Source organism: Lipomyces oligophaga, assembly GCF_038497815.1.
Source record: "Lipomyces oligophaga strain CBS 7107 unplaced genomic scaffold V1516scaffold_1, whole genome shotgun sequence".
NCBI lineage: Eukaryota > Fungi > Ascomycota > Lipomycetes > Lipomycetales > Lipomycetaceae > Lipomyces > [Lipomyces] oligophaga.
This window is the reverse complement of record NW_027117785.1, coordinates 1,463,737-1,488,114: the sequence shown is the minus strand read 5'-3', so window position 1 is coordinate 1,488,114 and position 24,378 is coordinate 1,463,737. Positions and strand designations below refer to the sequence as shown.

At 44.9% G+C, this 24,378-nt stretch overlaps 10 protein-coding genes across 10 annotated transcripts; 7 read left to right on the top strand and 3 right to left on the bottom strand.

Moving 5' to 3' along the window:
• Positions 1 to 38: 38 nt before the first annotated feature.
• On the top strand, positions 39 to 668 carry V1516DRAFT_668712 (U6 snRNA-associated Sm-like protein LSm5). Its single transcript, XM_066921052.1, has 6 exons — positions 39 to 116; positions 164 to 220; positions 265 to 303; positions 354 to 381; positions 440 to 503; positions 559 to 668. The coding sequence occupies exons 1-6, from the start codon at positions 89 to 91 to the stop codon at positions 595 to 597; spliced, it is 255 nt and encodes an 84-aa protein (XP_066780030.1). The 5' UTR covers positions 39 to 88; the 3' UTR covers positions 598 to 668.
• On the bottom strand, positions 412 to 1,876 carry V1516DRAFT_645560 (Phosphotyrosyl phosphatase activator). The gene is made up of 2 exons (XM_066920173.1): positions 895 to 1,876; positions 412 to 824 (listed from the first exon to the last, which is right to left on the bottom strand). Exons 1-2 carry the CDS (start codon positions 1,807 to 1,809, stop codon positions 630 to 632), a joined length of 1,110 nt encoding a protein of 369 aa, XP_066780029.1. The 5' UTR covers positions 1,810 to 1,876; the 3' UTR covers positions 412 to 629.
• V1516DRAFT_668709 (regulator of chromosome condensation 1/beta-lactamase-inhibitor protein II) lies at positions 1,863 to 3,737 on the bottom strand. Its single transcript, XM_066921051.1, has 3 exons — positions 3,424 to 3,737; positions 2,389 to 3,375; positions 1,863 to 2,337 (listed from the first exon to the last, which is right to left on the bottom strand). Exons 1-3 carry the CDS (start codon positions 3,656 to 3,658, stop codon positions 1,949 to 1,951), a joined length of 1,611 nt encoding a protein of 536 aa, XP_066780028.1. The 5' UTR covers positions 3,659 to 3,737; the 3' UTR covers positions 1,863 to 1,948.
• A 185-nt stretch (positions 3,738 to 3,922) lies between these two features.
• On the top strand, positions 3,923 to 4,414 carry V1516DRAFT_619144 (uncharacterized protein; the record flags this gene model as incomplete). The annotated part of the gene is made up of 3 exons (XM_066919444.1): positions 3,923 to 3,963; positions 4,028 to 4,207; positions 4,261 to 4,414. 3 exons carry the CDS (start codon positions 3,923 to 3,925, stop codon positions 4,412 to 4,414), a joined length of 375 nt encoding a protein of 124 aa, XP_066780027.1.
• On the bottom strand, positions 4,384 to 5,510 carry V1516DRAFT_668705 (uncharacterized protein). Its single transcript, XM_066921050.1, has one exon. The coding sequence runs from the start codon at positions 5,421 to 5,423 to the stop codon at positions 4,467 to 4,469; it is 957 nt and encodes a 318-aa protein (XP_066780026.1). The 5' UTR covers positions 5,424 to 5,510; the 3' UTR covers positions 4,384 to 4,466.
• On the top strand, positions 5,372 to 7,383 carry V1516DRAFT_668704 (uncharacterized protein). Its single transcript, XM_066921049.1, has 3 exons — positions 5,372 to 5,932; positions 5,986 to 6,794; positions 6,881 to 7,383. The coding sequence occupies exons 1-3, from the start codon at positions 5,618 to 5,620 to the stop codon at positions 7,065 to 7,067; spliced, it is 1,311 nt and encodes a 436-aa protein (XP_066780025.1). The 5' UTR covers positions 5,372 to 5,617; the 3' UTR covers positions 7,068 to 7,383.
• Positions 7,384 to 8,383: 1,000 nt separating this feature from the next.
• On the top strand, positions 8,384 to 9,670 carry V1516DRAFT_661914 (uncharacterized protein; the record flags this gene model as incomplete). Its single annotated transcript, XM_066920406.1, has 1 exon — positions 8,384 to 9,670. One exon carries the CDS (start codon positions 8,384 to 8,386, stop codon positions 9,668 to 9,670), a length of 1,287 nt encoding a protein of 428 aa, XP_066780024.1.
• Positions 9,671 to 11,853: 2,183 nt separating this feature from the next.
• On the top strand, positions 11,854 to 14,490 carry V1516DRAFT_668694 (peptidase family M41-domain-containing protein). The gene is made up of 2 exons (XM_066921048.1): positions 11,854 to 12,022; positions 12,151 to 14,490. The coding sequence occupies exons 1-2, from the start codon at positions 12,008 to 12,010 to the stop codon at positions 14,278 to 14,280; spliced, it is 2,145 nt and encodes a 714-aa protein (XP_066780023.1). The 5' UTR covers positions 11,854 to 12,007; the 3' UTR covers positions 14,281 to 14,490.
• Positions 14,491 to 14,791: 301 nt separating this feature from the next.
• On the top strand, positions 14,792 to 20,981 carry V1516DRAFT_661912 (uncharacterized protein; the record flags this gene model as incomplete). The annotated part of the gene is made up of 5 exons (XM_066920405.1): positions 14,792 to 15,004; positions 15,065 to 16,067; positions 16,131 to 18,129; positions 18,185 to 19,151; positions 19,206 to 20,981. The coding sequence occupies 5 exons, from the start codon at positions 14,792 to 14,794 to the stop codon at positions 20,979 to 20,981; spliced, it is 5,958 nt and encodes a 1,985-aa protein (XP_066780022.1).
• Positions 20,982 to 22,101: 1,120 nt separating this feature from the next.
• Positions 22,102 to 23,148, top strand: V1516DRAFT_619256 (fructose-1,6-bisphosphatase class 1/Sedoheputulose-1,7-bisphosphatase; the record flags this gene model as incomplete). The annotated part of the gene is made up of 1 exon (XM_066919451.1): positions 22,102 to 23,148. One exon carries the CDS (start codon positions 22,102 to 22,104, stop codon positions 23,146 to 23,148), a length of 1,047 nt encoding a protein of 348 aa, XP_066780021.1.
• Positions 23,149 to 24,378: the final 1,230 nt, after the last annotated feature.

Here is a 24,378-nt window from a genome sequence, read left to right as displayed (position 1 = left end):
TTGTGTATGTGGATAAATTTATCACAAGCATTTGTTACAATAAATTATATTTTATATTTTATAACAAATAGATCAACACAAGAAGACAATGGCAACATCTCAATTACTACCACTAGGTAACTCATAAATCCAATATATATCAAAATGGAACTAACGACTGCAGAACTCGTCGATAAGTGCATTGGATCTCGGATATGGGTAGTAATGAAATCCGAGCGCGGTATGTGATTTTGCAATATAATCTGGATTATACTAACTGATCAGAATTTAGTGGAACTTTATTGGGATTTGATGATTTCGTTAGTATGCTTCTCACATCTACCCCATAACACAGAGAGTTCTAACAACACTAGATATGGTTCTTTCGGACGTGACTGAGTAGTACGTGCGCGAGATTGGATAGGATAATTTGGGCCAAATTGTTTATTGACTATTTCAGTGACAGTATGGGCAATCAGAATCACATTGCCAAGATTCTTTTAAGTGGTCATGATATTTGCATGGTATGCGCGTGTTACCTATTATCTAGAAGTTCACGAATATTAATGTCGCAAACAGCTTATTCCCGGCGGTGAACCAGGAGGCGAATCAGCTTAATAGTCTATTTATAACATGTATACTTTTTCAATTTAATCCGACGGTGGTGACTGTTGCTCCCACGGAAATAATACACTTCCAAATGGAAAATGCTGCACGACAGGGAACTTGCCCAGTACCTCGGCATTGTACATCTTCAACAGTCCAGAGTTGACCTTACTCCAGGTGGCTACTCCTGAAATATCGTACAACACCGGCGAGTGCTCAAAAAAGGGACCTCGCTTGACCTAGATAGAGTTGGTTAGTATCAACCATAAGTCCACCTCCGCCATAAGTTCACCACCTAGTTGGACTTACTTCGTTAATGAACTGTATAGCGCCGTAGAACATGTTTTTGTCCTTATAATCCGGTACAATCTCTTTGTGTGCAATAGTGGACGGTAGCGGCATACCTACTGCATTGAACAGAGTCTCCTTTTGTCGCTGCGGATGCCGCTGCTGCTGTGGTTTACTCGACCGTGCTGGAGGTCGAGTATTATTGATCTGTTGTTCATATGACGCTTCCTGTCCTTTCAACTGGGCTGATCCAATAATATAAGGCAAATGGAAATGGTCATCGAGACCCCAAACTCCATGACTTCCCGCAGGTTCAAGCGAGAACTTCCGGACTGATTTCCTGATAATTGTGAAATAGCGGTCAAAAATCCATAAAATGTCTTGTCCTTTCAGTCCACCATCAAATGAATCTCGATCGGAGGTCAACGCACCGAGAAAATAACATCCTCCAAAGAATGCGAGAAAACTCAGTTCATGGCCGGTCCCAAAATCAAGTCGCTGGTTTGACCCGAGACTGCCCAGTAAATACGCAGATAGTTCGATGGCTATTGCTTGGTCAATTCCCCGCTCGTCCAGCATCTTCGTGATCAGAGATTTCGATTGTTCATCGATCGAGGTGTACCAGGTCTTAAAGGCCGGATTTCCAAATCGTCGTGGTCCAGTTATTGGGTCTGTCTGGTCGAGTAGCTGTTCGACCCGGTCTAGAATTGCAAGAAATCCAGATATACTTGGTGAACATAACTCACTGGATACAGGCATCTCAATGTTGGAAACCTTGTTGCAGATCAACGCGAGCAGAAATTGAAGACGAACGTACGAGATCGTCGTTTTGAAAAATTGCAAGTCGTCCGCTGTGTGAATCCGCTTTTCGGGCGCCGACGGTACGAGCGATTTAGGCTCGAACACTTCCTTGCATATCTGAGGACTAGAAGTCATCTATCTGGTATTGTACTTCTAGTATTGTTTAAAATACATATATATAATTTATTAGCGTAAATGTACAATAGTCACAAAATATATACATCGGATATTATTGATCTTGGGAGGTTGCAGCTAGTCACATCTACGTTACAAATTAATTACATTTCCAGTAAATTGCGCTGGAGAAAGGTCCACAAACAATAGTCTCCTCGACATGATATCCTTTTTTGGATTGGCCCTCGGACAACTGTCGTTGCGATTCGTTCACTTGTACATTATCATCTTTGTACACTTCCTCCCCGACTGCTCCTCGGGCGTAAGTTCGATCAGCCAACACGTCGGACATACTTGTCGGCTTTGTTTGATTACTGCGTCTGCCATTACCGATCTGAAACCAGTCATTGGCACCCCAGACCATCAATTGTCGACGGACAGCCGCCCTCCTATCGTCGTTCGTGTTGTCAAGAACGGCGGCCGCATGTCGCCGTCCAACTGATATGTACCGGATTGGAACTTGGCGGATATTACTATTTTTCTCGGAATCTAAAAAATCAGTCAGTCCAGGCTACTTCTGTATAAAAACAGTAGACTTACATTCGGAAATACTGCTTAGCGCCCGGATACGCACAGGTGTTCCTTGACTATGAACATATCGACCTGTTCCATGCTGTCCATGTAATCCTGAACCAGACGCCCAGACATCGTATTCGTTCTTCTTCAAATTGTGCGTGACAAAGTATGTCGATTCTCCACCAGCCGCGATATAATCACAAGTGAGCTGAGCTAGGCCTTTGACGTTATACAATCGATCAAGCGCAAGGTGCACCGGGATAGGAAGGTATGCAGTGTCGACAGTGTAGTCCATACCCAACTGACCATACAAATTCGAGCCGAAAACCCATACTCGACCGTCATTCGACCGAATCACAGAATGGTGAGATCCAGTGGCAATCTGTACTGCATGCACTTTACTCAGAGATGCCACTTCAAACACCGATTCAGCAGCTATCGATTCCTCAGGGTCACCGGTTAACAGAACAGGGACGCCTAGTTCGCCGTCAGTAGTATTAATAGGGAGCGATCCGGTGACGGCCGTGAAAACGCGTCCTTTCGAGGTCAGAAGTAAGAGATGGTTTTCACCCGCTTCAATCTGCGTAATTTTTTCAAATCGTTTGAGTGGAACTTTTAGTTGCTTTCCGGTCATCTTTGATTTTCCAAACGGATGGAAAATTGACCATCCGGACGACTTGGACTCCAGATCCTGTTTACTTTTTGTTCCGGCCAGTGAGTACACGTTCGTCCCAGCATCATTTACGGCGTAGATCCGTCCACGACTGATCACCGCTCGACGAATATCACGTCCACGTAGAGTGATCTCCGGTCTCTCCGCCGTCGGGCTATATCCAGCACCCCACTGCAACAAGTCGCCCTTAGGCGTCACGGCAACACCAAACTCCTCGCCCAGAACTAAATCCCTTAATTCAAGGCCATCGAAAAAGTGTATTGGCTCGGGACTTTTAATCGCTTGGTCTTTTTTAGTCGGTGAAACGACTTTTCGGCCGTTGTATCCCCAAGCAAGAACTAATTCTCGTCAGCAAAAGTTTTCCAGTCGGCTACAAATCTTTATACCTCCAAGAGTATCGACTTTTGCTTCCGCGTCAATCGGGCTAATATTGATAACAGTCAGCACAGCGACTGTCACACCTGCCACGGCCAAAGGAGCTACCTTTGTCCACAGCGATGCCTTTGTTGGTCTGGACGCAGTAGGTGTATGAAAAAACCGCGTGGAGCCCACTACTGGTCGACTAAAATGAGCGCGCGAAGCAAAACTCAGGGCCCATGTGCCTGATCTTCGCAGTGCCATGATCTTGTTTGAAGTCAGAAAGATTTGCGTTTGCTTTCTTAACTATCACTACAATCTAATTGTCTTTTGGAGTTCACACGGACTTCGGTCACCACAAATACCTTTCTTTTAACTCGTCCGACGCCGTTTCTTCCTCGAGCCCGTTGGGACTAACCTGCGGCGGCTCTCATGTGTTCACACGAAAATTTGAAATTTCATATGTAGGATTATGCTAATTTATTGAAGCATAATATACTGATTCAGTAACTATTTCATTTATTTATAATGGGTTCGATAAGAAGATCCAAGACAAAGCGAAGAACTCGGTAGGTCATGGGAAGGAGAAGAGTAGCCTTTGGATATTTTCCGAAGCTAACAGCAAATTACTAGCGATCTGGATCAAGTTCACGGAGACCTTTCATCTGAAATAACCGTCGCAAAACTGAAAAATCAGCCTCTGGACGAATCCAAGCCGGGATTAGGACAGTATTATTGTGTTGAGTGTGCCAAATACTTTGAGACAGATTTTGCAGAGGTTGTGCATCGCCGAGGGAAAAACCATAAGCGGAGGTATTTGATATTGTGTAACCATATTGTCATCATATAGAATTCTTACAAGATAGGGTTAAATTACTCAAAGAACAGCCATACTCACAAGGAGAGATTGATGCTGCAGCCGGTGTCGGTGTCGAGAAATATTTCGAGTTTGTATCGAAATATGAAGAGGAAAAGAAGCAGCGACAAGAGGAGAAATCAAGCTCGATGCAGGTTGAATAATTAATAGCTTTGGGTTAATTGGATAGTTTGATATTTATTACTGAATTATATATTATGCAGTCTCTTGGAATCGCACATGACCAGTAGATTCAGAATGTTTTTCCGCACCTCTTTCTCCGGTTAACACAGCACCACAGTCGGAACATTGAATAGAAAATGACGCTGTATCTGTGTAATATCTCCTTTCCTTTAATATCTTTCCGAGGGATTCGGCAGCTTCCATAACCATAAACGCCATTTCATCGTTCTCAAACACTGTCTGATCAAACTCGGTGACCCCTTCAACTCCTTCTGGAGCTAGCGCAATAGCGTCATAATGGATCCCGCTGTAGACGACAAGAACAAATGTCGGTTGACCTTCGTTAAATGAGTCTATACGGCCGGTGGCAACATCAAGTGAGCGAATAGTGATTCCGAAATGTAGGGCCAGAATTGAAATTTCGATTGCACCTCCCCATGAGTTAGTACGCTGGATCCATTCGCAGTATTCGTCTCTTTTCCGTCCAAGAACAGCATCTGAGTATTCAACAGGGTCGGCCTCGATCGCTGATGCAACTATCGAACGCAGCTCATGCATCGTATCTAGATCCCGAAGTAATGCATATCCAATCGCTCGAAATAAACAAGAATTGTCATCCTCCATCACTCGGAGAACTACTACATTGCCATCGCCACAAGGCACTTCGGGAATCCTACTTGAGTCCTCTATCCGTCCCTTCTCTGGCTCTATCGTGGGCGCAACTGATGCAGTAACCTGGCTTGAATTTGAAGAAACAGGATCGCAGATAATCGTAAGTTGATCGCCAGATCGAACCCCTAAAGAGAAAAGCGGTGCCTCACGATTTGAGAGATCAATATTTTTAGGCGGGAATCCAACCTTGATCTGCATTGGTCCTGTCAACGATGCGTCATGTGTCCTTATGAGCTCCAGTAAACTTGCAAGCAGCACGGTATCACCCAGAGTAATTACTTCTGCCTGACCAGAAGGAAGTTTTAATTTTATCCGCATTTCTTTAGTGTCTCAATCTATTCCACCTGTGTATGCTTCAGTAGTACTGCTTACAGACACCAATCTCGATGGTGATCTTCGCACACGTGACTCTTCGCTGGATATACCTAGATTGGTTGAAGAATTTAGCGGAAACGAACTTTTCTAGTAAAACATAGTCGATTTGCTTCGAAAAGGACAAACGAATCACGAAAATGGACATTGACTGGGACGATGATGACGACGAGCCGGACGTGGCAAGACATATAAAGTCGTATGGCCGCCGATCAATTGCAGAGCTTGCCAGATTAGCAGATGAATATGAGTTTGATCCGAGTCTAGCGCTGCGGTATTGGGTCCGGTCGGCGGCCGCTTTGGAAAGACAGGCAAAGGTGTATGATCTCGAGTTAGCCTTTGATGAAGCTTATATATTATATATGAGGTTTGCACAGCTGGTTTTGAATTCGTTTCCCCGACATCCGGAGGCGAAACAGGCGGCTGGTCGAAAGCTATACGCAGGATTGACTAAAGTGAGTATTCTACTATAATTCTGCATACGGACAAGGAATTCTGATACAGCTAGGATTTGAAAAGCATTTTTGTCAGATTACAAGAACTCAAGCCGATCATCGAGGAAGCCGTGTCAGAGCGCACTGAGGTTTTACGACTGCAACGAGAGCGACAAGAAGAGCTGGCTCTACTTCGTGCAAGTCGCACGTATTCGGAACAGAGACATCTAGACAGTGAGCAACACAGAGAACTTGACGTTCTGGATTTGCGTGGGCTGGGTGCTTCAGAGAACGCAGATTTACTTGGTCAAACACAGCAAGGACTGTCTGTAGAGGCGCCGCAGAGACAGTCTACGGCAGATGTATATCCTCAGCATGTTCAAGGCTCAGAGCAAAAGAATACAGCCTGGGTAGCTGTTCCGACGCCAGTCAGCAGCGGGGCGGAGGTAGATGCACGTCGGAGCACGACAGCAAGTGGAATCGAACATAAGGCAGTTTCGTGGACGGAAGGAGGAGCGCCGCTACGGACAGTGTTTGTGCCAGAGACATTGCGGTCCCGTTTTCTCGCAATCGCACAGGCGAATACGGACCGTAAAGTAGAGACATGTGGAATTCTCTGTGGCATTTTGAACCGTAACGCGTTCTTTATCACACATCTTGTTATTCCCGAGCAGAACTCGACTGCGGACACATGCACGACGACGGACGAAGAAGGTTTGTTTGAGTATCTGGATACACATGACTTATTTACGCTGGGATGGATCCATACACATCCCACGCAGACATGTTTTTTGTCTTCGGTCGACCTGCATACGCAGAACTCGTACCAGTTGATGCTTGCCGAGGCTATTGCTATAGTGTGTGCGCCGCGACACGAGCCAGCGTAAGTAAAACTACTTTGTCGTTGGCAGTAAATGCTGCTTCGAGCAATAGTCTATCGTGAATAGGAGGAGCTGACAGATATTACAGATGGGGCGTGTTTCGCCTGACGGATCCGCCGGGCATAAAGGCGGTGACAGCATGCCGCCGTCCAGAGGCCTTTCATCCGCATGAAGAAAAAAATCTATACACAACAGCACAAATGCCTCCCGGCCATGTCAGTATTCGGGGCGGGCTTCCGTTTGAAGTAGCAGATCTGCGTAAGGGACGACGTTAAAGGGTGGTGGAGAGGGATCACTGGGCAACGGGCGGCTATTGGGAAGAAGATTACAACTGAGTTTGCAGACCGCAAAGTGAGCAGGGTCTGATGATGGGGTTAAGTAGTCCTTGCTGTATGGTCTGGACGCAGTACGGAAGAGGGACCAAGAGCCCTACGGGGAGACAGAAGATGGAGATGCGGATGGTATTTTCTCAGCTTCTTTTTGGTGAGGTTAAAATCATGGCTGTTTATTTCTGTTCTGTTTGATATATTATCGTAGCCAATATATTTGCCTTTGCTGTATAGATTGCAGACAGGATTTTTTTTCATTTAATCTCAAGCAGCTGTGATAGCACTGATGAGCTCGGGTTCATCTTGAGCTTAATTTCGCTACATGGCGCTAGCAGCGGCAGCGGTTTCCTTCCGTTCTGGTGCTGCTGTGAAAAGAGAAGCCATCGCCCAGGCCCTGTCCGAGCCAGACCCTTGAGAGCAAGGCCAGAGTCGAGCTGAAGCTGACCAGCACCAGCAGGACGACCATCGCGAGAATCTGATCAACACTACTTCCTGCCGAATTCAACTCGCTCTGGTCCTTTTCCGGATCGCTGGCGAACATCGTTGAGACTACATACAGGCCCAGGCACAGACACATCTGCCCTGACCGTCGCAACCCTTGCAAAGGTAAACAAAGACCTGAGTCCCTCACGCTTACATTGTGCTCGTCCATGACATCACCAACTGCAGTCAAGCCTGCATTGAGGCGGTAGAAATACCGCTCGCTCCCTTGAGAATGTAAGCACTGAGGGTGTGGATCTGAGGCAGATGGCCCTGAGCAGGAGGTGGTACCTGGCGCTAGTCCGGAAACGGCCGTTTGTCTCGCGTAGGGTGCGACGCCCGTGTTTCGGCTGTCAGACAGCTGCGCGCTCTCTGTGCAAGAGCGAGTGTGTGTCTCGCCGCGTCGGTGAGCGCCAGACGGAGGTAGAGAAGGATGGGCGAGACAAGCACCAGAGCGCCCTTTATATATCTCTGCAAAGCGCACTTAGCCAGTTTCTTTCTTTCGTAGTCGTATGTATGAGCGTGGACTGGCGCGACAGGATCGAAACTACGCGTTCTTGTTTGTTCAAAACCGCGATTGCGTGCATTTGCAGATCATGGTTGCTTGTCTGTGAGCTTAATTGAGTAGGAAATCTGTTGAGTCGCAAGTTGAACGTCGTCGCGCCGACCAGTTAGAGAAACTCGTCACTTTTGAATATTAGTCGTCCAGCAGGATTCTACAAAAAGGGCTTTCCCAAGACTTCGTCCCTGGCCTTGCTGTTTGTTTGGCTTTTGCATTTACAATGACTCCAGCAACACTGCTCTTTGCCCTGTCGTCGTTGTGGTCTCGAAACACTTGCTCACGCACACACACTCGTGCCCGCACCCGCGCTCAGGTCTCACACTCAGCCGTCCCCGTGCCGCTCTCACTCCCAGCGCTGTCAACACTTTGCGGGCTTTTGCTTCTCTTTGCGCCCCTTAATTCACACTCTGGTTATGTCGAAGCCACTCCTACAGGACTGTCGTCGCTATCGTCGTCGCTCTCCTCCTCCTCTTCTAATTTCATCAGTGTGCCCTCTGTCCTCCTCGTTGCTACGTTTGACCAGACGTCCGAACTTCCTTCTGCAATTCTGACCGATTCCGCACAACCTTCGTCTAGCTCCAGCTCTAGTAGTATCACAAGTACAACTGAAATATCTGCAGCATCTAGTACCTTATCCACCTCGTCCTCACAATACGCGATGGCAGTCTCCTTGCCGACGTCCGCGTCTATCAACTATGGGCCCATAACTACAGACGCACTACCCTCAACCACATCTACAACCAGCTCCTCGACGACATCGACATCGATGTCGACGTCGTCGCGGTCTTCGTATTCGACTACTTCCACCCGTCTACTTACGCCATTCGTCGCGGCCTCTTCTTCGACTTCCTCTTCATCACCCTCATCTACTTCTTCATCTACAGCCACGTCAGATTCATCTAACAACACACACAGCAGCAAGCACCGTACAACAACTATCGTCGTTGCAATAGTCGTCTCTGTTGTGGGAATACTCATCATTCTCTGCGTGCTATTTGGCATTATCCGCTATCGTCGCTCTAAACAGCGACGATCGCGCTCGCGCTCGCAGACCTCTTCCAGGCGAACGGGCAAAAAACCAGAAAAAGATGATATTCGCGCGCTCACCGCTATGAACTCGACTTCGACTCCAATGGCAAGTCCAGTTGCTAGCCCAGCTGCTAGTCCTGAGTCATGCCCCCCGACAGCTGTCGTGTCTCCTGTACCTGAACGGCGGACCAATCGGCCGTCAACATTGCCCAGCGACGCTATCCGTTTTCTCAACACCTCTGACAACAGAAACAAACATCTACCCCCTCCGCCTCCGATCGTATCGGTTTATCATAGCGCTCAGTCGTCGCCCACGGTCCCGTCTCCTGGACTTCCTTCGCCTGGTTATGCCAGCAATCCATATACCTACAGCCACCACCATAACAATAACAATACCCGCACTAGCGGCGTCGGTCTACAGCCACACGAGTTCGAATACTATTCCGGCGACGAAGCTAACATTGGCATCGCAAAGTAATTATTTCATTTTATTTCATTATTTATTATTCATTTAATCACTGTCTTTCATTTGTTTTTTGGGTTTCAAAAATGCGGGTTTTTTTTCATATCATTTTGGTATCGTGGATTGATTGGAATTGATTAATCAGGGATTGCTTTGGTTTGTACATTTGGCTGTACATTGGGGGTCTGATTGTGGGCTATAGAATCTTCATACTCATTGATTACTTGTCTTACTTTAAAGATAATGATATTCATTTAATTTGTGAAAACCTACTTCTAAGTTAGTCTATCTGCATGGATGCATTACATCAATATAACAATATCAATATCTTTCATGTCGTCTTCAAATGCTCAATGTCAGTTCAAAAGCCAAGTCACTGGCAAGATCATCATAGCCAAGTATCTTATGGCGCAGTCGACCGTCGTGAGATATATAAATATATTGATCATCATTGTGAGCAAAAAAATTGACATTATTTTATTTTATTGTATTATTGTATTATTGTCTCATATCGAATCAGAATTTCATTCTTGGAGTCATACCTTAACAGCTCAGAAATGTTAGTTGCTTGCGTACGCTATAGAAAAAAAATAGATCAGACGTATTTAATCTTTTCGTCAATGAAAACTCAGACATATGCTTGTCATTTGGATTAAATATTTCATCATCTGGATTTGAATTCATAGGGAGCGATCGGTACTTACAGTTTACTTGTCATTTCAGTCAAATAAGTCTTCATTAAAACAGTTAGAACGATTTAGATAAGGAATCTAAAAAAATACAAATCGTAGAAAAAAGTTCAGTAACGCAAGTTTTCTAGGCTTGCTTAAATTGCTTATCGGTCATTTATACTGGTAATTCCAGTAATCAGTGCCCAGTGCAGTATATCATCCTTTTCTTCTGCATCCTTTACAGATTTTTAGGGTTATGAACTTACTAAAGTTATGTTAGTAAAAAAGTCTTACTATAAAAAAATATAGACTTAGTCTTTGGATCAGAAGAGGTGCCAAAAAATTGTCAACATTAAATTCAGTCGGTAATTCCAACTTGTTTTTTGTTTTATCATCACTTAACCAAAAGACTATTCTCTCATCATAACAGAACTTACCGTGGTATCTAGTGTTCTAACATATGAATGCATTTGATAGTTACTTTATTCCTAGATTCTGTTAGAACATTACAATCAATCGAAAACGAAATCACGACAAAAAAGCAAATCAAAGTCAGGCTGACATGCAATTGTGATCATTTAATAGATTATCACATACTCTAGTTTGAATAAGCGATAGTTTGTTCATCATTAGATTTGAATTGCTTTTTATGTTTTGTCGTTATGATTTCCAGTCTTTCACTTACTTGCTATTAGTTTATTGCGTCTGGATCAGGTCAAATGATAGGAATCGGCTGCTGAATGAGAATTTTATATCCTTCACTTCCTCGCCCTGAACCCTCTACCAATAGCAGTAGGGTTATTCTCTTGCAAGTTAGGGTTTTAATTACACTACGAGGCGATTGTAGAAAGTCTGAGGTAAGACTAAGGGATCTAGTATCTGGGTCACGATTATTAGAGACAAAAGATGATCGTGTCCGTATGGCTAGTAAACTGCAAGACTGACTAAATTGACAATAATGGTAAGATGTTGTACAGGCTATATTTTATGGAGTAGACTGCTGCGAGCTCAGTTATGTTTCAACGATTCTGCGCATGCTTTTCACAAGCAGGAGAACTGTACAATAGGCTGGCGGAGATATAATAGTAGATGCTCAAATTATGTTTTGTCCGCCCATCAAGTGTAAATTTGTTGCTTCAGTTTATTTGAGATACATGTAATTTCTATTGTTAATATTATAGGCAATAGATACGAGCCAATCTGATCTGATCATGTTCAAATATTTTTATCTGATTGTACCGATAGAACTCTGGCTGTAGATCCGTTGACCCGTTTTCTACAGTCTTACAACTTCACGATTCCTCTAATCCAAGATTCAGTGAACTTGGCCTCAAAAATTTCTGTATTTACCACATCTCAGTTTATCTCAGTTTACGGTCTACAGCTACTCCTAAAATTATCCACAAATCTGAAATAAATACAAATCGTTTGTCCGCGCCTTCCTTCGCCTTCTCTGGTGACTTCGTCGGGCTTCTCGTCCAGCCGCACGCTTGCCAAGTCACTATTCAATTCAAACTCTAGTTCGTTCATCGCGCACATAGAACATAGTCGGTTGGATTACTCGGCGGATTACCACAGAAAAGAAACATAATCCATACGTAAAAAAATTCGATTTTTCGCGGTTCATCTTTCCGATCTCGCTGTCCTTCGCTTGACTTCATCGATTCATTCGTTCTGTTCGATGCCGCGGCTACTTGTAAGTTGATCTCCTCATCGTGGCACTCCATCTCTATCACGTCAGCCATGCTGCATCTCCCGATGGAATCTCGATTTGCTTTTATATTTACTGGAAATTAATTATAATTCTTTTTTTGTTTGTTTCAGGCTAAACCAAAGCTTCCGAACTTCAGAGCGTTTGTGCCCTCGGAGAGAGCGCCTCTGGGTCATACTCTCGGGTCTGTTCGGCATGCTTCCTCGTCATCGCTTTTTTCAATACCATCAGTTTCTTTAGCAGGATTTCCACGTTCGTCCGCTGTTTCCGACCGAGAATTTCTTTCGCGTTCAGCTCCATTTGTATTTAAATCTGCTGGTTCCGTTCGATCGATTTCGAGCTGGAATAGCATCATTCTAGCTGCAAAGGAGCGCAAGGCCAACGCTAACGCAGACAATCCAGACGTTCAAGCGGATTTCTACACTTCACTTTTAGAACACGGTTTCCCGCAAGTTGTTGTTGAACGCTTCGAAAACCCCAGTATAGCCCATAACAAGGAATGCGAAGCCTTTTACTTTCAGGCTCTCGAACAGCTCGGTGATACTAAGAAGGCCGCCACCATCCGACAAGAACTCGCCCAAGGCGGCGAGACAGTCCAGTCGGCCGCTTGGTCTCGTCCTGGCGCTGGAACAGGTCTTAAGAATGACCCTATCCACGTTGTTCTCCAAGACTCAAAGGGATCCCTGTTTTTCCGATACGTCCGCTTGTTTCTGATGTTTGGTACTACTGCCTATCTTATGCTAACCGCCGTTGCGCTCGTTACTGAAAGCACAAGTCTTTTCAAGGGCCCACCTCAAGCAAACAAAGATACTTCCATGACTCAACCTACTGTGAGATTTTCGGACGTCCATGGTGTTGACGAAGCTCGTGCAGATTTGGAAGAGATCGTCGCATTTTTGCGCGACCCGTCTAAATTCACTGGTCTTGGAGGTCGTCTTCCAAAAGGTGTACTGCTGACCGGTCCTCCTGGTACAGGTAAAACCCTCCTGGCGCGTGCTGTCGCTGGTGAAGCTGGTGTTCCTTTTTTCTTTATGAGCGGTAGTGAGTTTGATGAAATGTACGTCGGTGTCGGTGCGAAGCGTGTTCGCGAGCTGTTTGCCGCAGCCAAGGCGAAAGCACCAAGTATCGTTTTCATTGACGAACTGGATGCCATTGGTGCCCGTCGAAATTCGCGCGATCAGGCTTATGTCAAGCAGACTCTCAATCAGCTTCTCGTAGACCTCGATGGTTTCTCGCAAACTACTGGTGTAATTTTCATTGCCGCCACTAATTTCCCGGAACTTCTTGATCCTGCTCTTACACGCCCTGGTAGGTTCGACAAAATTGTTAATGTGGATTTGCCTGACGTCCGCGGTCGAATTGCCATTTTGAAACATCATATGAAGAAGATTACGTCTGAAGATGATGTCGATGTCGAGTCGATAGCTCGTGGGACTCCTGGATTTTCAGGTGCAGATCTGCAGAATTTGGTGAACCAAGCGGCAATCTATGCTTCACGTTGTGATGCACCTGCTGTTGGAACTTCGCATTTCGAATGGGCTAAGGACAAAATCCTAATGGGCGCTGAGCGTACCACTATGGTCATCACTGAGGACGCGAAAAGACTTACTGCTTTCCATGAAGCAGGCCACGCTCTGATGGCTATGTACACACCTGGTGCTACGTCATTATATAAAGCCACCATACTTCCTCGTGGACGTGCTCTTGGAATTACTTTCCAGCTTCCAGAGATGGATAAGCACAGCCAAAGTAAGAAAGAGCTTTTAGCTCAGATCGATGTATGTATGGGAGGCAAGGCAGCAGAGGAGTACATTAATGGATCCGATAACGTCACCTCAGGCTGCTCGAGTGATTTGCGAAAGGCTACCCAAGTTGCGCGACAGATGGTTACTAGCTTTGGAATGTCTGAGAAAGTTGGCCCAGTAGAATTGGCCGAAGAATGGAACCAGTGGTCTGCTACAACTCGTCAGATAGCCGAGAATGAGATTCGTGATATTTTACAGAAATCTGAGGAACGCGCTCAGAAGCTACTTCGTGATCGGTCAGTCGAGCTGAACAGGTTAGCTGAGGCTTTAGTTGATTACGAGACTTTGGATCGGTCTGATATTGAGCGTGCTGTTAAGGGAGATAAACCTCAAAAAGCATTACCTAGTAAGGAATCGCCTCCGGTCAAGAAATCAGGTGGAAAACCTTACTTTCCAGCGCCAGCAACAGTAGTTACTAGAGACCAAAAGTCGTCTTGATCTTAATGTTGGCTTTCATATATAACTGCTAATTGATATCTCTCATTCGTACATAATTTCATTAATTCTGTTTTGTCATTATTTGCTACTCCTTATCCTTTCTTTCATTTCTGCTGTGTCTTGTAAAACAGCACTTGTAATATTATTTGTTAAAAATTACTTTTGCCTATAGCAAGACCACAATGATCTGAAGAATAAAATCATTCGCTGTAAACAAATGGGTCTTGTATGTAAACAGAAAATTGGGATTTTCAAAAGCATTGAAATCGTAGATCAACAATTTTGAACGCCCATCCAGTTTGTGCAATTAAAGATCTTTGGCTGTTCAATTGGTGGAATCTGATTGGAGTAGTGGTAGGGGAATTTTACTGCTGATTAAGTGTTTTTTTGTGGTTGTTTTTTCCGCGGGGCTAGCAGGGAGAGCCGATTTGGAAATATTGTGATTTGACACTTCACAGTTTGTTTGATACAGACCTATTATTATTTATAAAGGATTGATCGATTTCCCAAAATGTCTGCTGACGTGGTCAGAGACACACTGACAACAATTCCAGAATCAGAGTATCGCCGATCGCTGGAGTTACTCGATAAACGGAACAAAGATCTCGCATTAGCAAAGGATGAGAATGACAGATTGCAGTTGAAAGTCCAGGAAACCAGAAAACATACGGTTGAACTTGAGAATAAGCTTCAAGAAGCTGAGAGTGCGAAGCTGTCATCAAAGGTAAATTTGCTTTTATACATTTAGGAAGTCGAGTTTGATCGTTGGGGCTAATTGATTTAGTTTCGTGAGCAACACTTAAATCAGGAAATCGAGCTGTTGAAAACAAACAACATTTGGCTAGACAATGAATTATCTACTAAGACCACCGAATTCTCGACTTTTCGGCGAGACAAATCGTCTCAAGTTTCTAAACTTCAATCTGAACTGGATGACGCGTTGACAAATGTGGAAGCGCTCACGAAGTCTCGAGACTCGCTGAATGATAGGGTTGCCTCGTTGTCCAGGGATCTTGAAAATGCTTTGCAACGCGAAAAAACCTTGAAGGACACGATTGCTTCTGCGGAGGATAATTTCAATAAGGAGATGGTTTCCCAAAAAAGATTGGTAGATTTATGGGAACGTTCGACAAATGAAGCTAGAGATCGTGTCGCAGAACTCGAGGAGTCATTGGAAGCTCAGCATGATAAAGAGGGTCAGCTCGCAGCTACTTGGCAGACCATCGCTGAGAAGGAGTCCGAGAGAGCTGACGAAGCAGAGTCAAAGCTGTCGGATTTGGAATCTGAAATTGAGAATCTTCATGCCACGAATGAGGAGTTACAGGCCCGAATAGAACAAGGCCTTTCTCCCAATGGGAATCATTCGACAACTATCACCCCTAGTACCCCAGCTAATAACAGTTCTCGAGCTGATTTGCTTAGTGAAACTCCAGCTGTTGCACTGTTTTCACCTTCTGCTCAGGTTATTAGTCAGACTCAGAAGAATGGCGTATCTCTCACCCAACTGTATCTTGATTTTTCGAAAGCGAAACATCAACTTGAACATGAGCGACGGCGTAATCAATCTCTGCAACAAAATTTTGATGAACTCATTCAAGATTTGGAAACCAGAGCTCCCCTGATTCAGGCTGAACGCGAAGAAGCTGGCCGATTAAAAGCTGAACTAGCTGATATGTCTATGCTCCTGGACGAAACAGAGAGAGATAAGGAGGATGCTGAAGATAAACTTGAAAAATTAGCAACTCGACTTAGTGATGAGGAACGAGAAGTAAGAATATATAGACAACGTAAGTTTTGGGCCTGTATTACTCATTCTGTTGCTTCATAAAATTTTCTGACATATTATATAGAGGTCCATGATCTATCTGTTCAAGTTCAAAATCTCGTTTTGCAGCTACGAAATCAAACGGAAGGCGCTGGCCTCTTGTCGGCTGCTGAATTCGCGGAACTTCGACAGCTTATGGAATCAACGAAACAAACCTCAGAATCCGATACGGCAGCATTAATTTCTGAGCGTTTAGTAACTTTTAAGAATATCGTTGAGTTGCAAGAACAGAATCAGAATTTACTCAGAGTTACCCGAGAACTAGGAGATAAATTAGAGCATGATGAAGCTGAGAATCGTCGGAAATTACAAGATCTTGAAGGTGCTGCAATTGAAGAAAAGCAAAAGATTATTGAGAAATTATCTAGCGATTTGAAAGCCACTAAGACCAAACTTGAATCTGCGCAACGCGAGAAGGACATGTTCAGAGACATGATATCCAAGCAATCTTCAGGTGAGCAATCATCATCTGTTGTCGTAGTTCAATCAGCGGTTGGAGAAGGAAACGTGTCTAGTGAGGAGTATAATCGCCTACGTCAGCAGTATGATGAAGTTTCTGCAAATTATTCTGATCTTCAAACGGTTTATAAGGATCTGCAACAACAATATGATGCTTATCGAACAGAAACTGATGTCAATATTAAGACTCTAAATGGTCAAATTTTGCAGCTTTCGAACGATAAAACCAACTTAATGCAGGAAGTGGGTCGCTCCAAAACTCAACTTGAGTTATTTTCGGAACGCCTACGTGTGATGACTGAGACTTTTGAAGCATCGAAACAAGAAAATGCGACATTAGCGGAGCGCAGTAAGAAGATTCAAGAGAACGCAGTGAAACAAGAACTACGGACCGAACAAGTTGCTACCGAGATTTATGAAGTTAAAATGGCAAACGAAAATCTTCGCAACGAAACTGCGAATTTAAAAGCCGAAAAGTCATTATTCGAAAGCATCAAGAATCGTCTTGAGCAAGATAATCAGTCTCTCAAAGATGAACGAACTCGATTGACTAGCATGATCAATTCTATTCAAGCCATGGAAAAAGAGCGCGAGCAATCAGATTCGGAAACTAGGAAACGATTAATGGTTCAAGTAGACTCTTTAGAGAGTGAACTGGCTTCAACAAACAAGAAGCTTGATTCTAAGATTGAAGAACTTTCCGAACTGTCTACTCGAAAAGAATACGAGCTTAAAGAGCTGCAAATGAAGTCAGAAAAACTGTCTGAAGAGCTCTCTGTAGCCAAGTCTGCTCTTTCTACCTCACAGGCTGAGCAAGAGAAACTTCAAGCCAGGATCTCTGAACTTACAGCAGAGATTACAGGATTAGAGGAAAAGAACGCCATGTATCAGCGAGAACAGGAAGAAGAAGAGTTCAGCATTCGTAAGAACTTGGAACTCGAAGTTCGAGAGCTCAAGACACAATTGGAGTCCATACGTGCTGAGCTTGAAGAAGCCAAAGAAAGAGCAGAACAATGTGCTGGAATTGCGACTGCTGCCGAAGAAGCGTTACAATCGATGAATGATAGTCATGATTTGTACAAAGCAACCATGGAGAAGGAAGCTCAGGCTCGTGTAACTCAGATTGATGAATTAAAATCTGAGGTTACTAAGTTGACCGAGAGTTTGACAACAACAGTGGAAGAGCTGACAAAGACTCAAGATAAGAATATCGAAGATTCTCGCAAATTTGAAGAGACCAAACAGAATCTTGAAGAGACTATTAAAAATTTACACTCGTCCGAGGAAACTCTTGCCCAAAATATTTTAGTTTTACGAGGAGATATCAGAGAACAATCAAAACTTACAAAAGAGGCGCAAGCATTATATGAAGATGAGCTTGTCAAGCATTCAACAACTACTCAGGAATTGCAGAAAATGCGGTCGGACTATAATTCTAATGTTCAATTGATTGAATCGTTCCGTGAAGATGCAGCGCAAGCTAGAAATGCTCTCGAGGCCAATGTAGCTAGCTGGGAAGAGCAGAAACTAGAATACGAGAAGGAGGTCAAAGAAATGCAAACGAGGTAAGTTAAAATATCGTTTATGTTTTGGACTTGATAAATTAATGAGCAATATTAGATGTAATGATCTGGTTGAGCAAAACACTTTGCTCCATAATCAATTTCAATCACTGAATGATCAGATGGCTCGAGTTAGATTAGCCGAGGCCGAGGTAGGCTCTATTGGTGGCACCCCTCGACGAACACGCCGGATATCTTTAGTTTCTATACCGCGACCATCAGGAGCTAGTGGAGAATCTAGTGCTGAGCAAATTACCGAGGAAGAAGCTGGGGACCAGACGATTGTGGTGGACGATGCAAGTGAGGAAATGCGGGAAATAATCAAATTCTTACGGCATGAGAAAGAATTAGTCGATGCGCAATTGGAATTGAGGTTGCATGAAGTGACGAGACTCCAAAGACGCCTAGATCTTACTTCCAAAGAGCTCGACGATACTCGAGTGCAGCTTGCCCAAGAACGAGAAATGAATTCGTCCAGCAAGGAGCAAGCCGCACAGCATGAGGAGCTTATTAGGAAGATTAATGATATCAATATTCTTCGTGAAAGTAATTCGACCCTGCGTGAGGAAGCCAAACGATCTTCTGATAATGTTCTACGACTTGAAGAAACAGTTGCGAAACTGAATGCGGAAATTGCTAAAATCCAGGATCAGCTCGTCTCTGCAGCGGCGGACGTGGAAGCGAAGGAAGCGAGAGTGAAGATGGTGGAAGAGGATAATGAGAGATGGAAAGCTCGTACACAACAAGTTTTACAAAAATATGAAAGGATTGATCCTGTTGAATTGCAGAATCTCACAAACGAAGTGACGAATCTTAAGTCTCAACTGGAGAGCTCAACCAAAGAGCGGGATGAGCTTAAGGCCGACCTTGTTCAGGTTCGAGAGGAAAAGGAGAACGAGGGTACGGTTCGAAACAAAAAAGAAGCGGAGATGAGTGCTGCTATTAAGGCGAAGGAAGAAGAGATCGAGAAGATTCAAGCTGAGCTAAAAACGGTTCAAGACGCTCTTAATGTCGAAAAGCAAGAGGTAGGATATTTTTATGATTACAATGCTGGTATGAAATTTAACTGTTAATTCCAGGCCGAGACGCGGAAAGCAAGATTTCAAAATCTTCGGAATGAATTCCAAACTAAACTCAGGAAGATGCGCACGGACAATACTGCCGCTATTGAAGAAAAGGATAAGGTGATTGAAGCCATGAAAGCAGAAGCCACGAGTCTGCATGAAAAGATAAAAGTTTTTGAGCAAGAAATTTCAACTTTGCAGAGCCAGATTGTCGAGAAGGACAAACAAGTTCTAGAAGCAAAGGCTGAGACAGAACAAGCGAAAGCAGCTGCAGTTGCAACAGTAGCAGGATCTGGCCAAACTGAAAGTGATTCTGAAACAAAAGCTGCGGCGGTAGCAGCAGCAGAAGCTGCAAGCTTGGCTGAAAAACAGTATCAGGAAGTCAGCGCTGAATTGGAGAAAGCCAAGACATTGCTTTCTGAATTGTCCACCGCTAATGAAGAACGGACTAAGGACCTTGCTAAGGTTCAGAGCGAGCTAGAGGTGGCTCAAGCTGCAATCAAAGATCATGAAGCGAAAGCTGTCGAGGCGGCGACAGCCGCAGCATCTGCAGCGACTGCTTCATCAGGAGCTCCAACTAGTTTGCCAGGGTCCACGACAATTGATGGAGGGAATCAGATTAGTGAGGAAGATATTGCGAAGAAAATAGCAGAAGCTCGAGCAGAAATGGAAGCCAAATTTGAAGAAGAAAAGCAGAAACGCGAGAAGGAGTTTGAGACAGAGAAAGTGGAGACTGTCAACAAAACGCGAGAATCTGCAAAGAAAGAGTCTGAGATGCGAACGAGACTATTGCAGAACAAGGCGGAACGGGTGGAGAAAGAGAAAAATGAGTTGCAAAAGAAGCTAGAAGAAATGGAGAAGAGATTGCAGGGTAGAAATGGTGGAAAAGCTGTTGAGGGATCATCAAGTCCCGCTCGGCAAGGCTTCCACCAGATTTCTGGTTCAGGCCCAGGCATGGCACCTGGAAGGGCGACCGCGCCTCCGATACCAGGCACACCAGTTCCAGCTTCGCCGGCTACTGGGGCTGGTGGACCAGCAAATGTTGTAGCCACCACTCCAACACCAGCAGGAGCTCCTGCCAATGCAGGACTGGCGACAGGCATTGCGCAACCTACGCGGACTACGTCACAGGGAACAGGTATTCCTGTACCTAGCAAGATTCAGGCACCACAAACCATTCCACCACCACGGACAGGAGTACGTCAGTCGATAGCACAATCATTTGCACAGAGCCAACAGCAGTCCAGCGCAGCAGGGCCCGCGAGCTCAACTGTTTCGCCTTCGGCGCCAGCAGGATCAGCAGCGGGTGGAAATGGTACAGGTCTACGGGGGACGGCTCGATCTGGTATTGCACGCGGTGGATCGCATCTTCCACAACTACAACGACCAACTAATATTCGATCTGGTCCTGGATCTACATCAGGAGCGGGACAGCCACCAGGACAAACTCCTGGAGGACAAAACCATCCAACATTGAAGCAACAACTCCAAGCTCCCGGAGGACCTCGCCGCGGGCCGCAGCTCATGCGGCCGGACCAAAGCGCGGTTGTGGGAGCAGCAGCTGTTGGAGACAGTTCTGTAGCTGGAGCTGCCGAAGGAGCGGCTGTAGGAGCAGGTAGCAGCAACAATGGTGCGAGCACTGTCAGGGATGAGGCGGGTCAAGGTCAGGGAATCAAACGATTGCATGAGGAAGACGGGACGGCCAGTAACGGAGAAGGGAGCGAAGGAGCGGGGAGTGGAGTAGGAGGAGCGCCGGTTGCTTTGAAGCGGCGACGCGAAGATGCACAGTGAAGTCATCTAAGCGAGAGAGATGTTAGATTTGGATTATATTTAATATTATGTTATAGTAAGGAGATGTTTCTATGAGCTGTTATTATTTGCTTTGTATTATCTGTTATTGTTAGCGCGGATAATATATTTTGTACATTAATTTCACTACACGCGGAACATTTCCAGATGCAGCCCGAGGGTCTGTAAACGGAAATGGGGGAGGCAGGACGCACGACAAGAAGCCGGGCCGGAAACACCCGAAGACGGACAGCCGAAGCGATGAGGAAGCAGTGGAGATGGGGCATAAGTGGAGCAACGACGATGTTTTAGCATATGACAGGCATCCGCTGAGTTGCGGGGCCCCCACCCACTCGGTCAAGCGGCCTTTTGGGTTGACTCTCGAGGAGACCAAAGGGTTTACTACGAACGGGACTGAGATAGAGACTGGGGGATTATAGCAATCCAAGAACAAGCTGTAGAACAAATATTAAATAACAGAATTCAAATTATGAGACTATGATAATATGAATGCTGAAACAGCCGTAGAATCCGCGGGGGACTCCGCGAGGAAAGTAGCATGACAATCGATCTAGCGGGGAGGAGTCGGCGATACCTCCAGCGATCGTAGCACGACCGAACAAGGGCAAGGCAGCGGTAAATGTGCGAGACCCTCAGGATTACAGGAAGAGGATCAGTAGGATGTGCTGTAAGGGAATCAAGGCTGTTTGTGAGTTGGAGGACGAGGGCAGAACGGGCGTGTGGGAGAAATGGCCCAGTGAGAGAGTGTGTGAGGGAGAGAGGAAGGTCGAGTGGGTTGAACGCGAGGGGAAGCTTTAAATAAGGACGAATTCCCGCTTGCGCACTAGTTCACATTTACAGCGGACTTTTTTAACCAGCTCTGATTTGACTCTGCGGGTTCTTCGTTTGAGACAAATTGAAAAATAAATAGCAGGAAAGTGAACTGCTTGAATCAATTGGAAATCGATTGGAAAGCAATTGTCCGATTGTGACCGATTAGCTGTGTTTCTGCTGCGCGTGCCCGTCTGTTTGTTCCAGGCCTGCATCTTCACGACCGGTAGTGTCCATTGCTCTACTGCACTAGTAATCTACTTCCTTGCTTGATATTCAAATATTCTTCACAATGTCGAACGGACTTGCTACCTCCGGACCGGAGGAAGATCTGATCAACAACATCAAGACCGACATCGTCACCTTGACCCGATTCATCCTCGACGAGCAATCGCGTCTCGCGTCGACGGCGACCGGAGACTTCACATTGCTTCTGAACTCGCTCCAGTTTGCATTCAAGTTTATTGCGCACAATATCCGTCGCTCGACGCTTGTTAACCTCGTCGGGCTTGCCGGAGCGACGAACTCTACCGGCGACGACCAGAAGAAGCTCGATGTTATTGGCGACGAAATCTTCATCAATGCCATGCGCGCTTCTGGTAAGGTCAAAATTCTTGTTTCCGAGGAGCAGGAAGAGATCATTGTTTTTGACGGCGACGGCAAGTACTGTGTTGTCTGCGACCCCATCGATGGCTCTTCTAACCTTGACGCTGGCGTCTCGGTCGGAACCATCTTCGGTGTCTACAAGCTACTCCCGGGATCTACTGGCACCGTTGCAGATGTTCTCCGGTCTGGAACGGAGATGGTTGCTGCCGGATACACCATGTATGGTGCCTCGTCCAATCTTGTTCTGACCACCGGCAATGGTGTCAACGGATTCACTCTCGATACCGCGCTTGGCGAGTTCATTCTTACACACCCCGACATCAAGCTGCCCAAGAAGCGTTCCATCTATTCGGTCAATGAGGGCAATACTGTTTACTGGGACAAGCCCACTCAGGAGTACTTCCATTCTCTCAAGTATCCGGAGGAGGGCAAGAAGCCTTACTCGGCGCGTTATATCGGGTCAATGGTCGCTGATATGCACCGTACTCTTCTCTATGGCGGTATATTTGCCTATCCTGCAGACTCGAAGAGCAAGAATGGAAAGCTTCGTATTCTTTACGAGTGCTTCCCCATGTCGTTACTTGTCGAGCAAGCGGGTGGTATTGCCACTGATGGTAAGAAACGCATTCTTGATATCGTCCCTGAACACATCCATTCGCGTTCCGGCATTTTCCTGGGTTCAGCTGATGAGGTTCAAAAGATTATTGATATCTATAAGAAGTACGAAGCTTAATTGGTGATTCTATTTTTTGTTTATTTATTCATTTAATTCATTTAATATTTCAGCTGTATCGTCCACGTATTTTCACATCGCTGGATCAGTTGTGCTCTGTATTGGTAAGCCCTGTCGTTCCAGGGTACCGCTAGTTCCACTCTCTCTTTTCATGGTCTCTTCCGCCTACTCGGGCAATTATCATTAGCCAATGGAGCCGATAAAGGCACCGAAATAAAATAAAATGGTAGAGCATCCCCACATGCCACCACCAATGATCCGACGAATGTAAGCTAGCTTCCACCGGAACCAGCCTCGACCCTCTTGAGTCGTCCTCTATGCTTTATTTGTCGTTGGGTCGTGCTTTGTGCTTTGTAAACTGTGCTGCATAACTTAACAGATGATATATTTTGTTTACAGTACACTACATCAAATATTTTGCTGATTTCTAAGTGAATTTCTATTTAGATTTAGTCTTATCCCTGATTGGTCACTTATTTTCTTGCACAGTGCGGACATTGGCCGTAAACTTTAGCTATCCGAATAACAAAGTGTCCTTCTGAACGAATATTCAACTCAGACTTGATTATTATTGATGACCTATATACAGCTATCAGTATATATAGATATGGAATACTATCTATGAATATCTCTATCTAAAGTATTTACTTACCTGATTAGAATTCATACTTAGACTTGGGTCACTTAATCTGTGGCTTAGTTCCCTCCCCTCAGGTGGATGAACATTGCAGATGCCGTACGCCCCCTAACAACAATCTGTCTTTAGAATAATTTATATTGTGATATTTTATATAAACTGCTTAGAGGTGACGGAAACTAACGGAGCCTATTCATTAACTTCCTAATAGCACAAGGTTTCGATAATATCGAACACGTGATGTATTATATGACTGAACTAAATAGTTTGGCATTCGATTATTATGCAGATTTCATGATAACTTTAAATATCTCTGATATCAAATAAGCTAATTTGATAATAGAAACTCAAAGACAGTTTTTATTATTTTGGTCTTAGATTGTAAGTTGTATACATTTCATTAATAATTCTTGATCTCAGAATTAAGCTTCCTTTGGTGGTTTCGACGACTAACGCCGGATTGCATTACTGTAATGAAGATTGTATATCCACGTGACATTACACGAGAGCCTTGTTTGATCGACAATTAGTACTCAACGCGAAGGTAGTGGACGCGTCGACAGCAACAGACTGTATAGGTTATTTCGCTCTGA

Coding starts and splice junctions, on each gene's coding strand:
- V1516DRAFT_668712 (XM_066921052.1), top strand. CDS start 89: ATGGCAACATCTCAATTACTACCACTAG. Junction 117..163: donor ATCTCAATTACTACCACTAG/GTAACTCATAAA, acceptor TAACGACTGCAG/AACTCGTCGATAAGTGCATT. Junction 221..264: donor AGTAATGAAATCCGAGCGCG/GTATGTGATTTT, acceptor CTAACTGATCAG/AATTTAGTGGAACTTTATTG.
- V1516DRAFT_645560 (XM_066920173.1), bottom strand. CDS start 1,809: ATGACTTCTAGTCCTCAGATATGCAAGGAAGTGTTCGAGCCTAAATCG. Junction 825..894: donor CTATACAGTTCATTAACGAA/GTAAGTCCAACT, acceptor AACTCTATCTAG/GTCAAGCGAGGTCCCTTTTT.
- V1516DRAFT_668709 (XM_066921051.1), bottom strand. CDS start 3,658: ATGGCACTGCGAAGATCAGGCACATGGGCCCTGAGTTTTGCTTCGCGC. Junction 3,376..3,423: donor AAAAGTCGATACTCTTGGAG/GTATAAAGATTT, acceptor GACGAGAATTAG/TTCTTGCTTGGGGATACAAC. Junction 2,338..2,388: donor GCTAAGCAGTATTTCCGAAT/GTAAGTCTACTG, acceptor CTGATTTTTTAG/ATTCCGAGAAAAATAGTAAT.
- V1516DRAFT_668705 (XM_066921050.1), bottom strand. CDS start 5,423: ATGCGGATAAAATTAAAACTTCCTTCTGGTCAGGCAGAAGTAATTACT.
- V1516DRAFT_668704 (XM_066921049.1), top strand. CDS start 5,618: ATGGACATTGACTGGGACGATGATGACGACGAGCCGGACGTGGCAAGA. Junction 5,933..5,985: donor TATACGCAGGATTGACTAAA/GTGAGTATTCTA, acceptor TGATACAGCTAG/GATTTGAAAAGCATTTTTGT. Junction 6,795..6,880: donor GCGCCGCGACACGAGCCAGC/GTAAGTAAAACT, acceptor CAGATATTACAG/ATGGGGCGTGTTTCGCCTGA.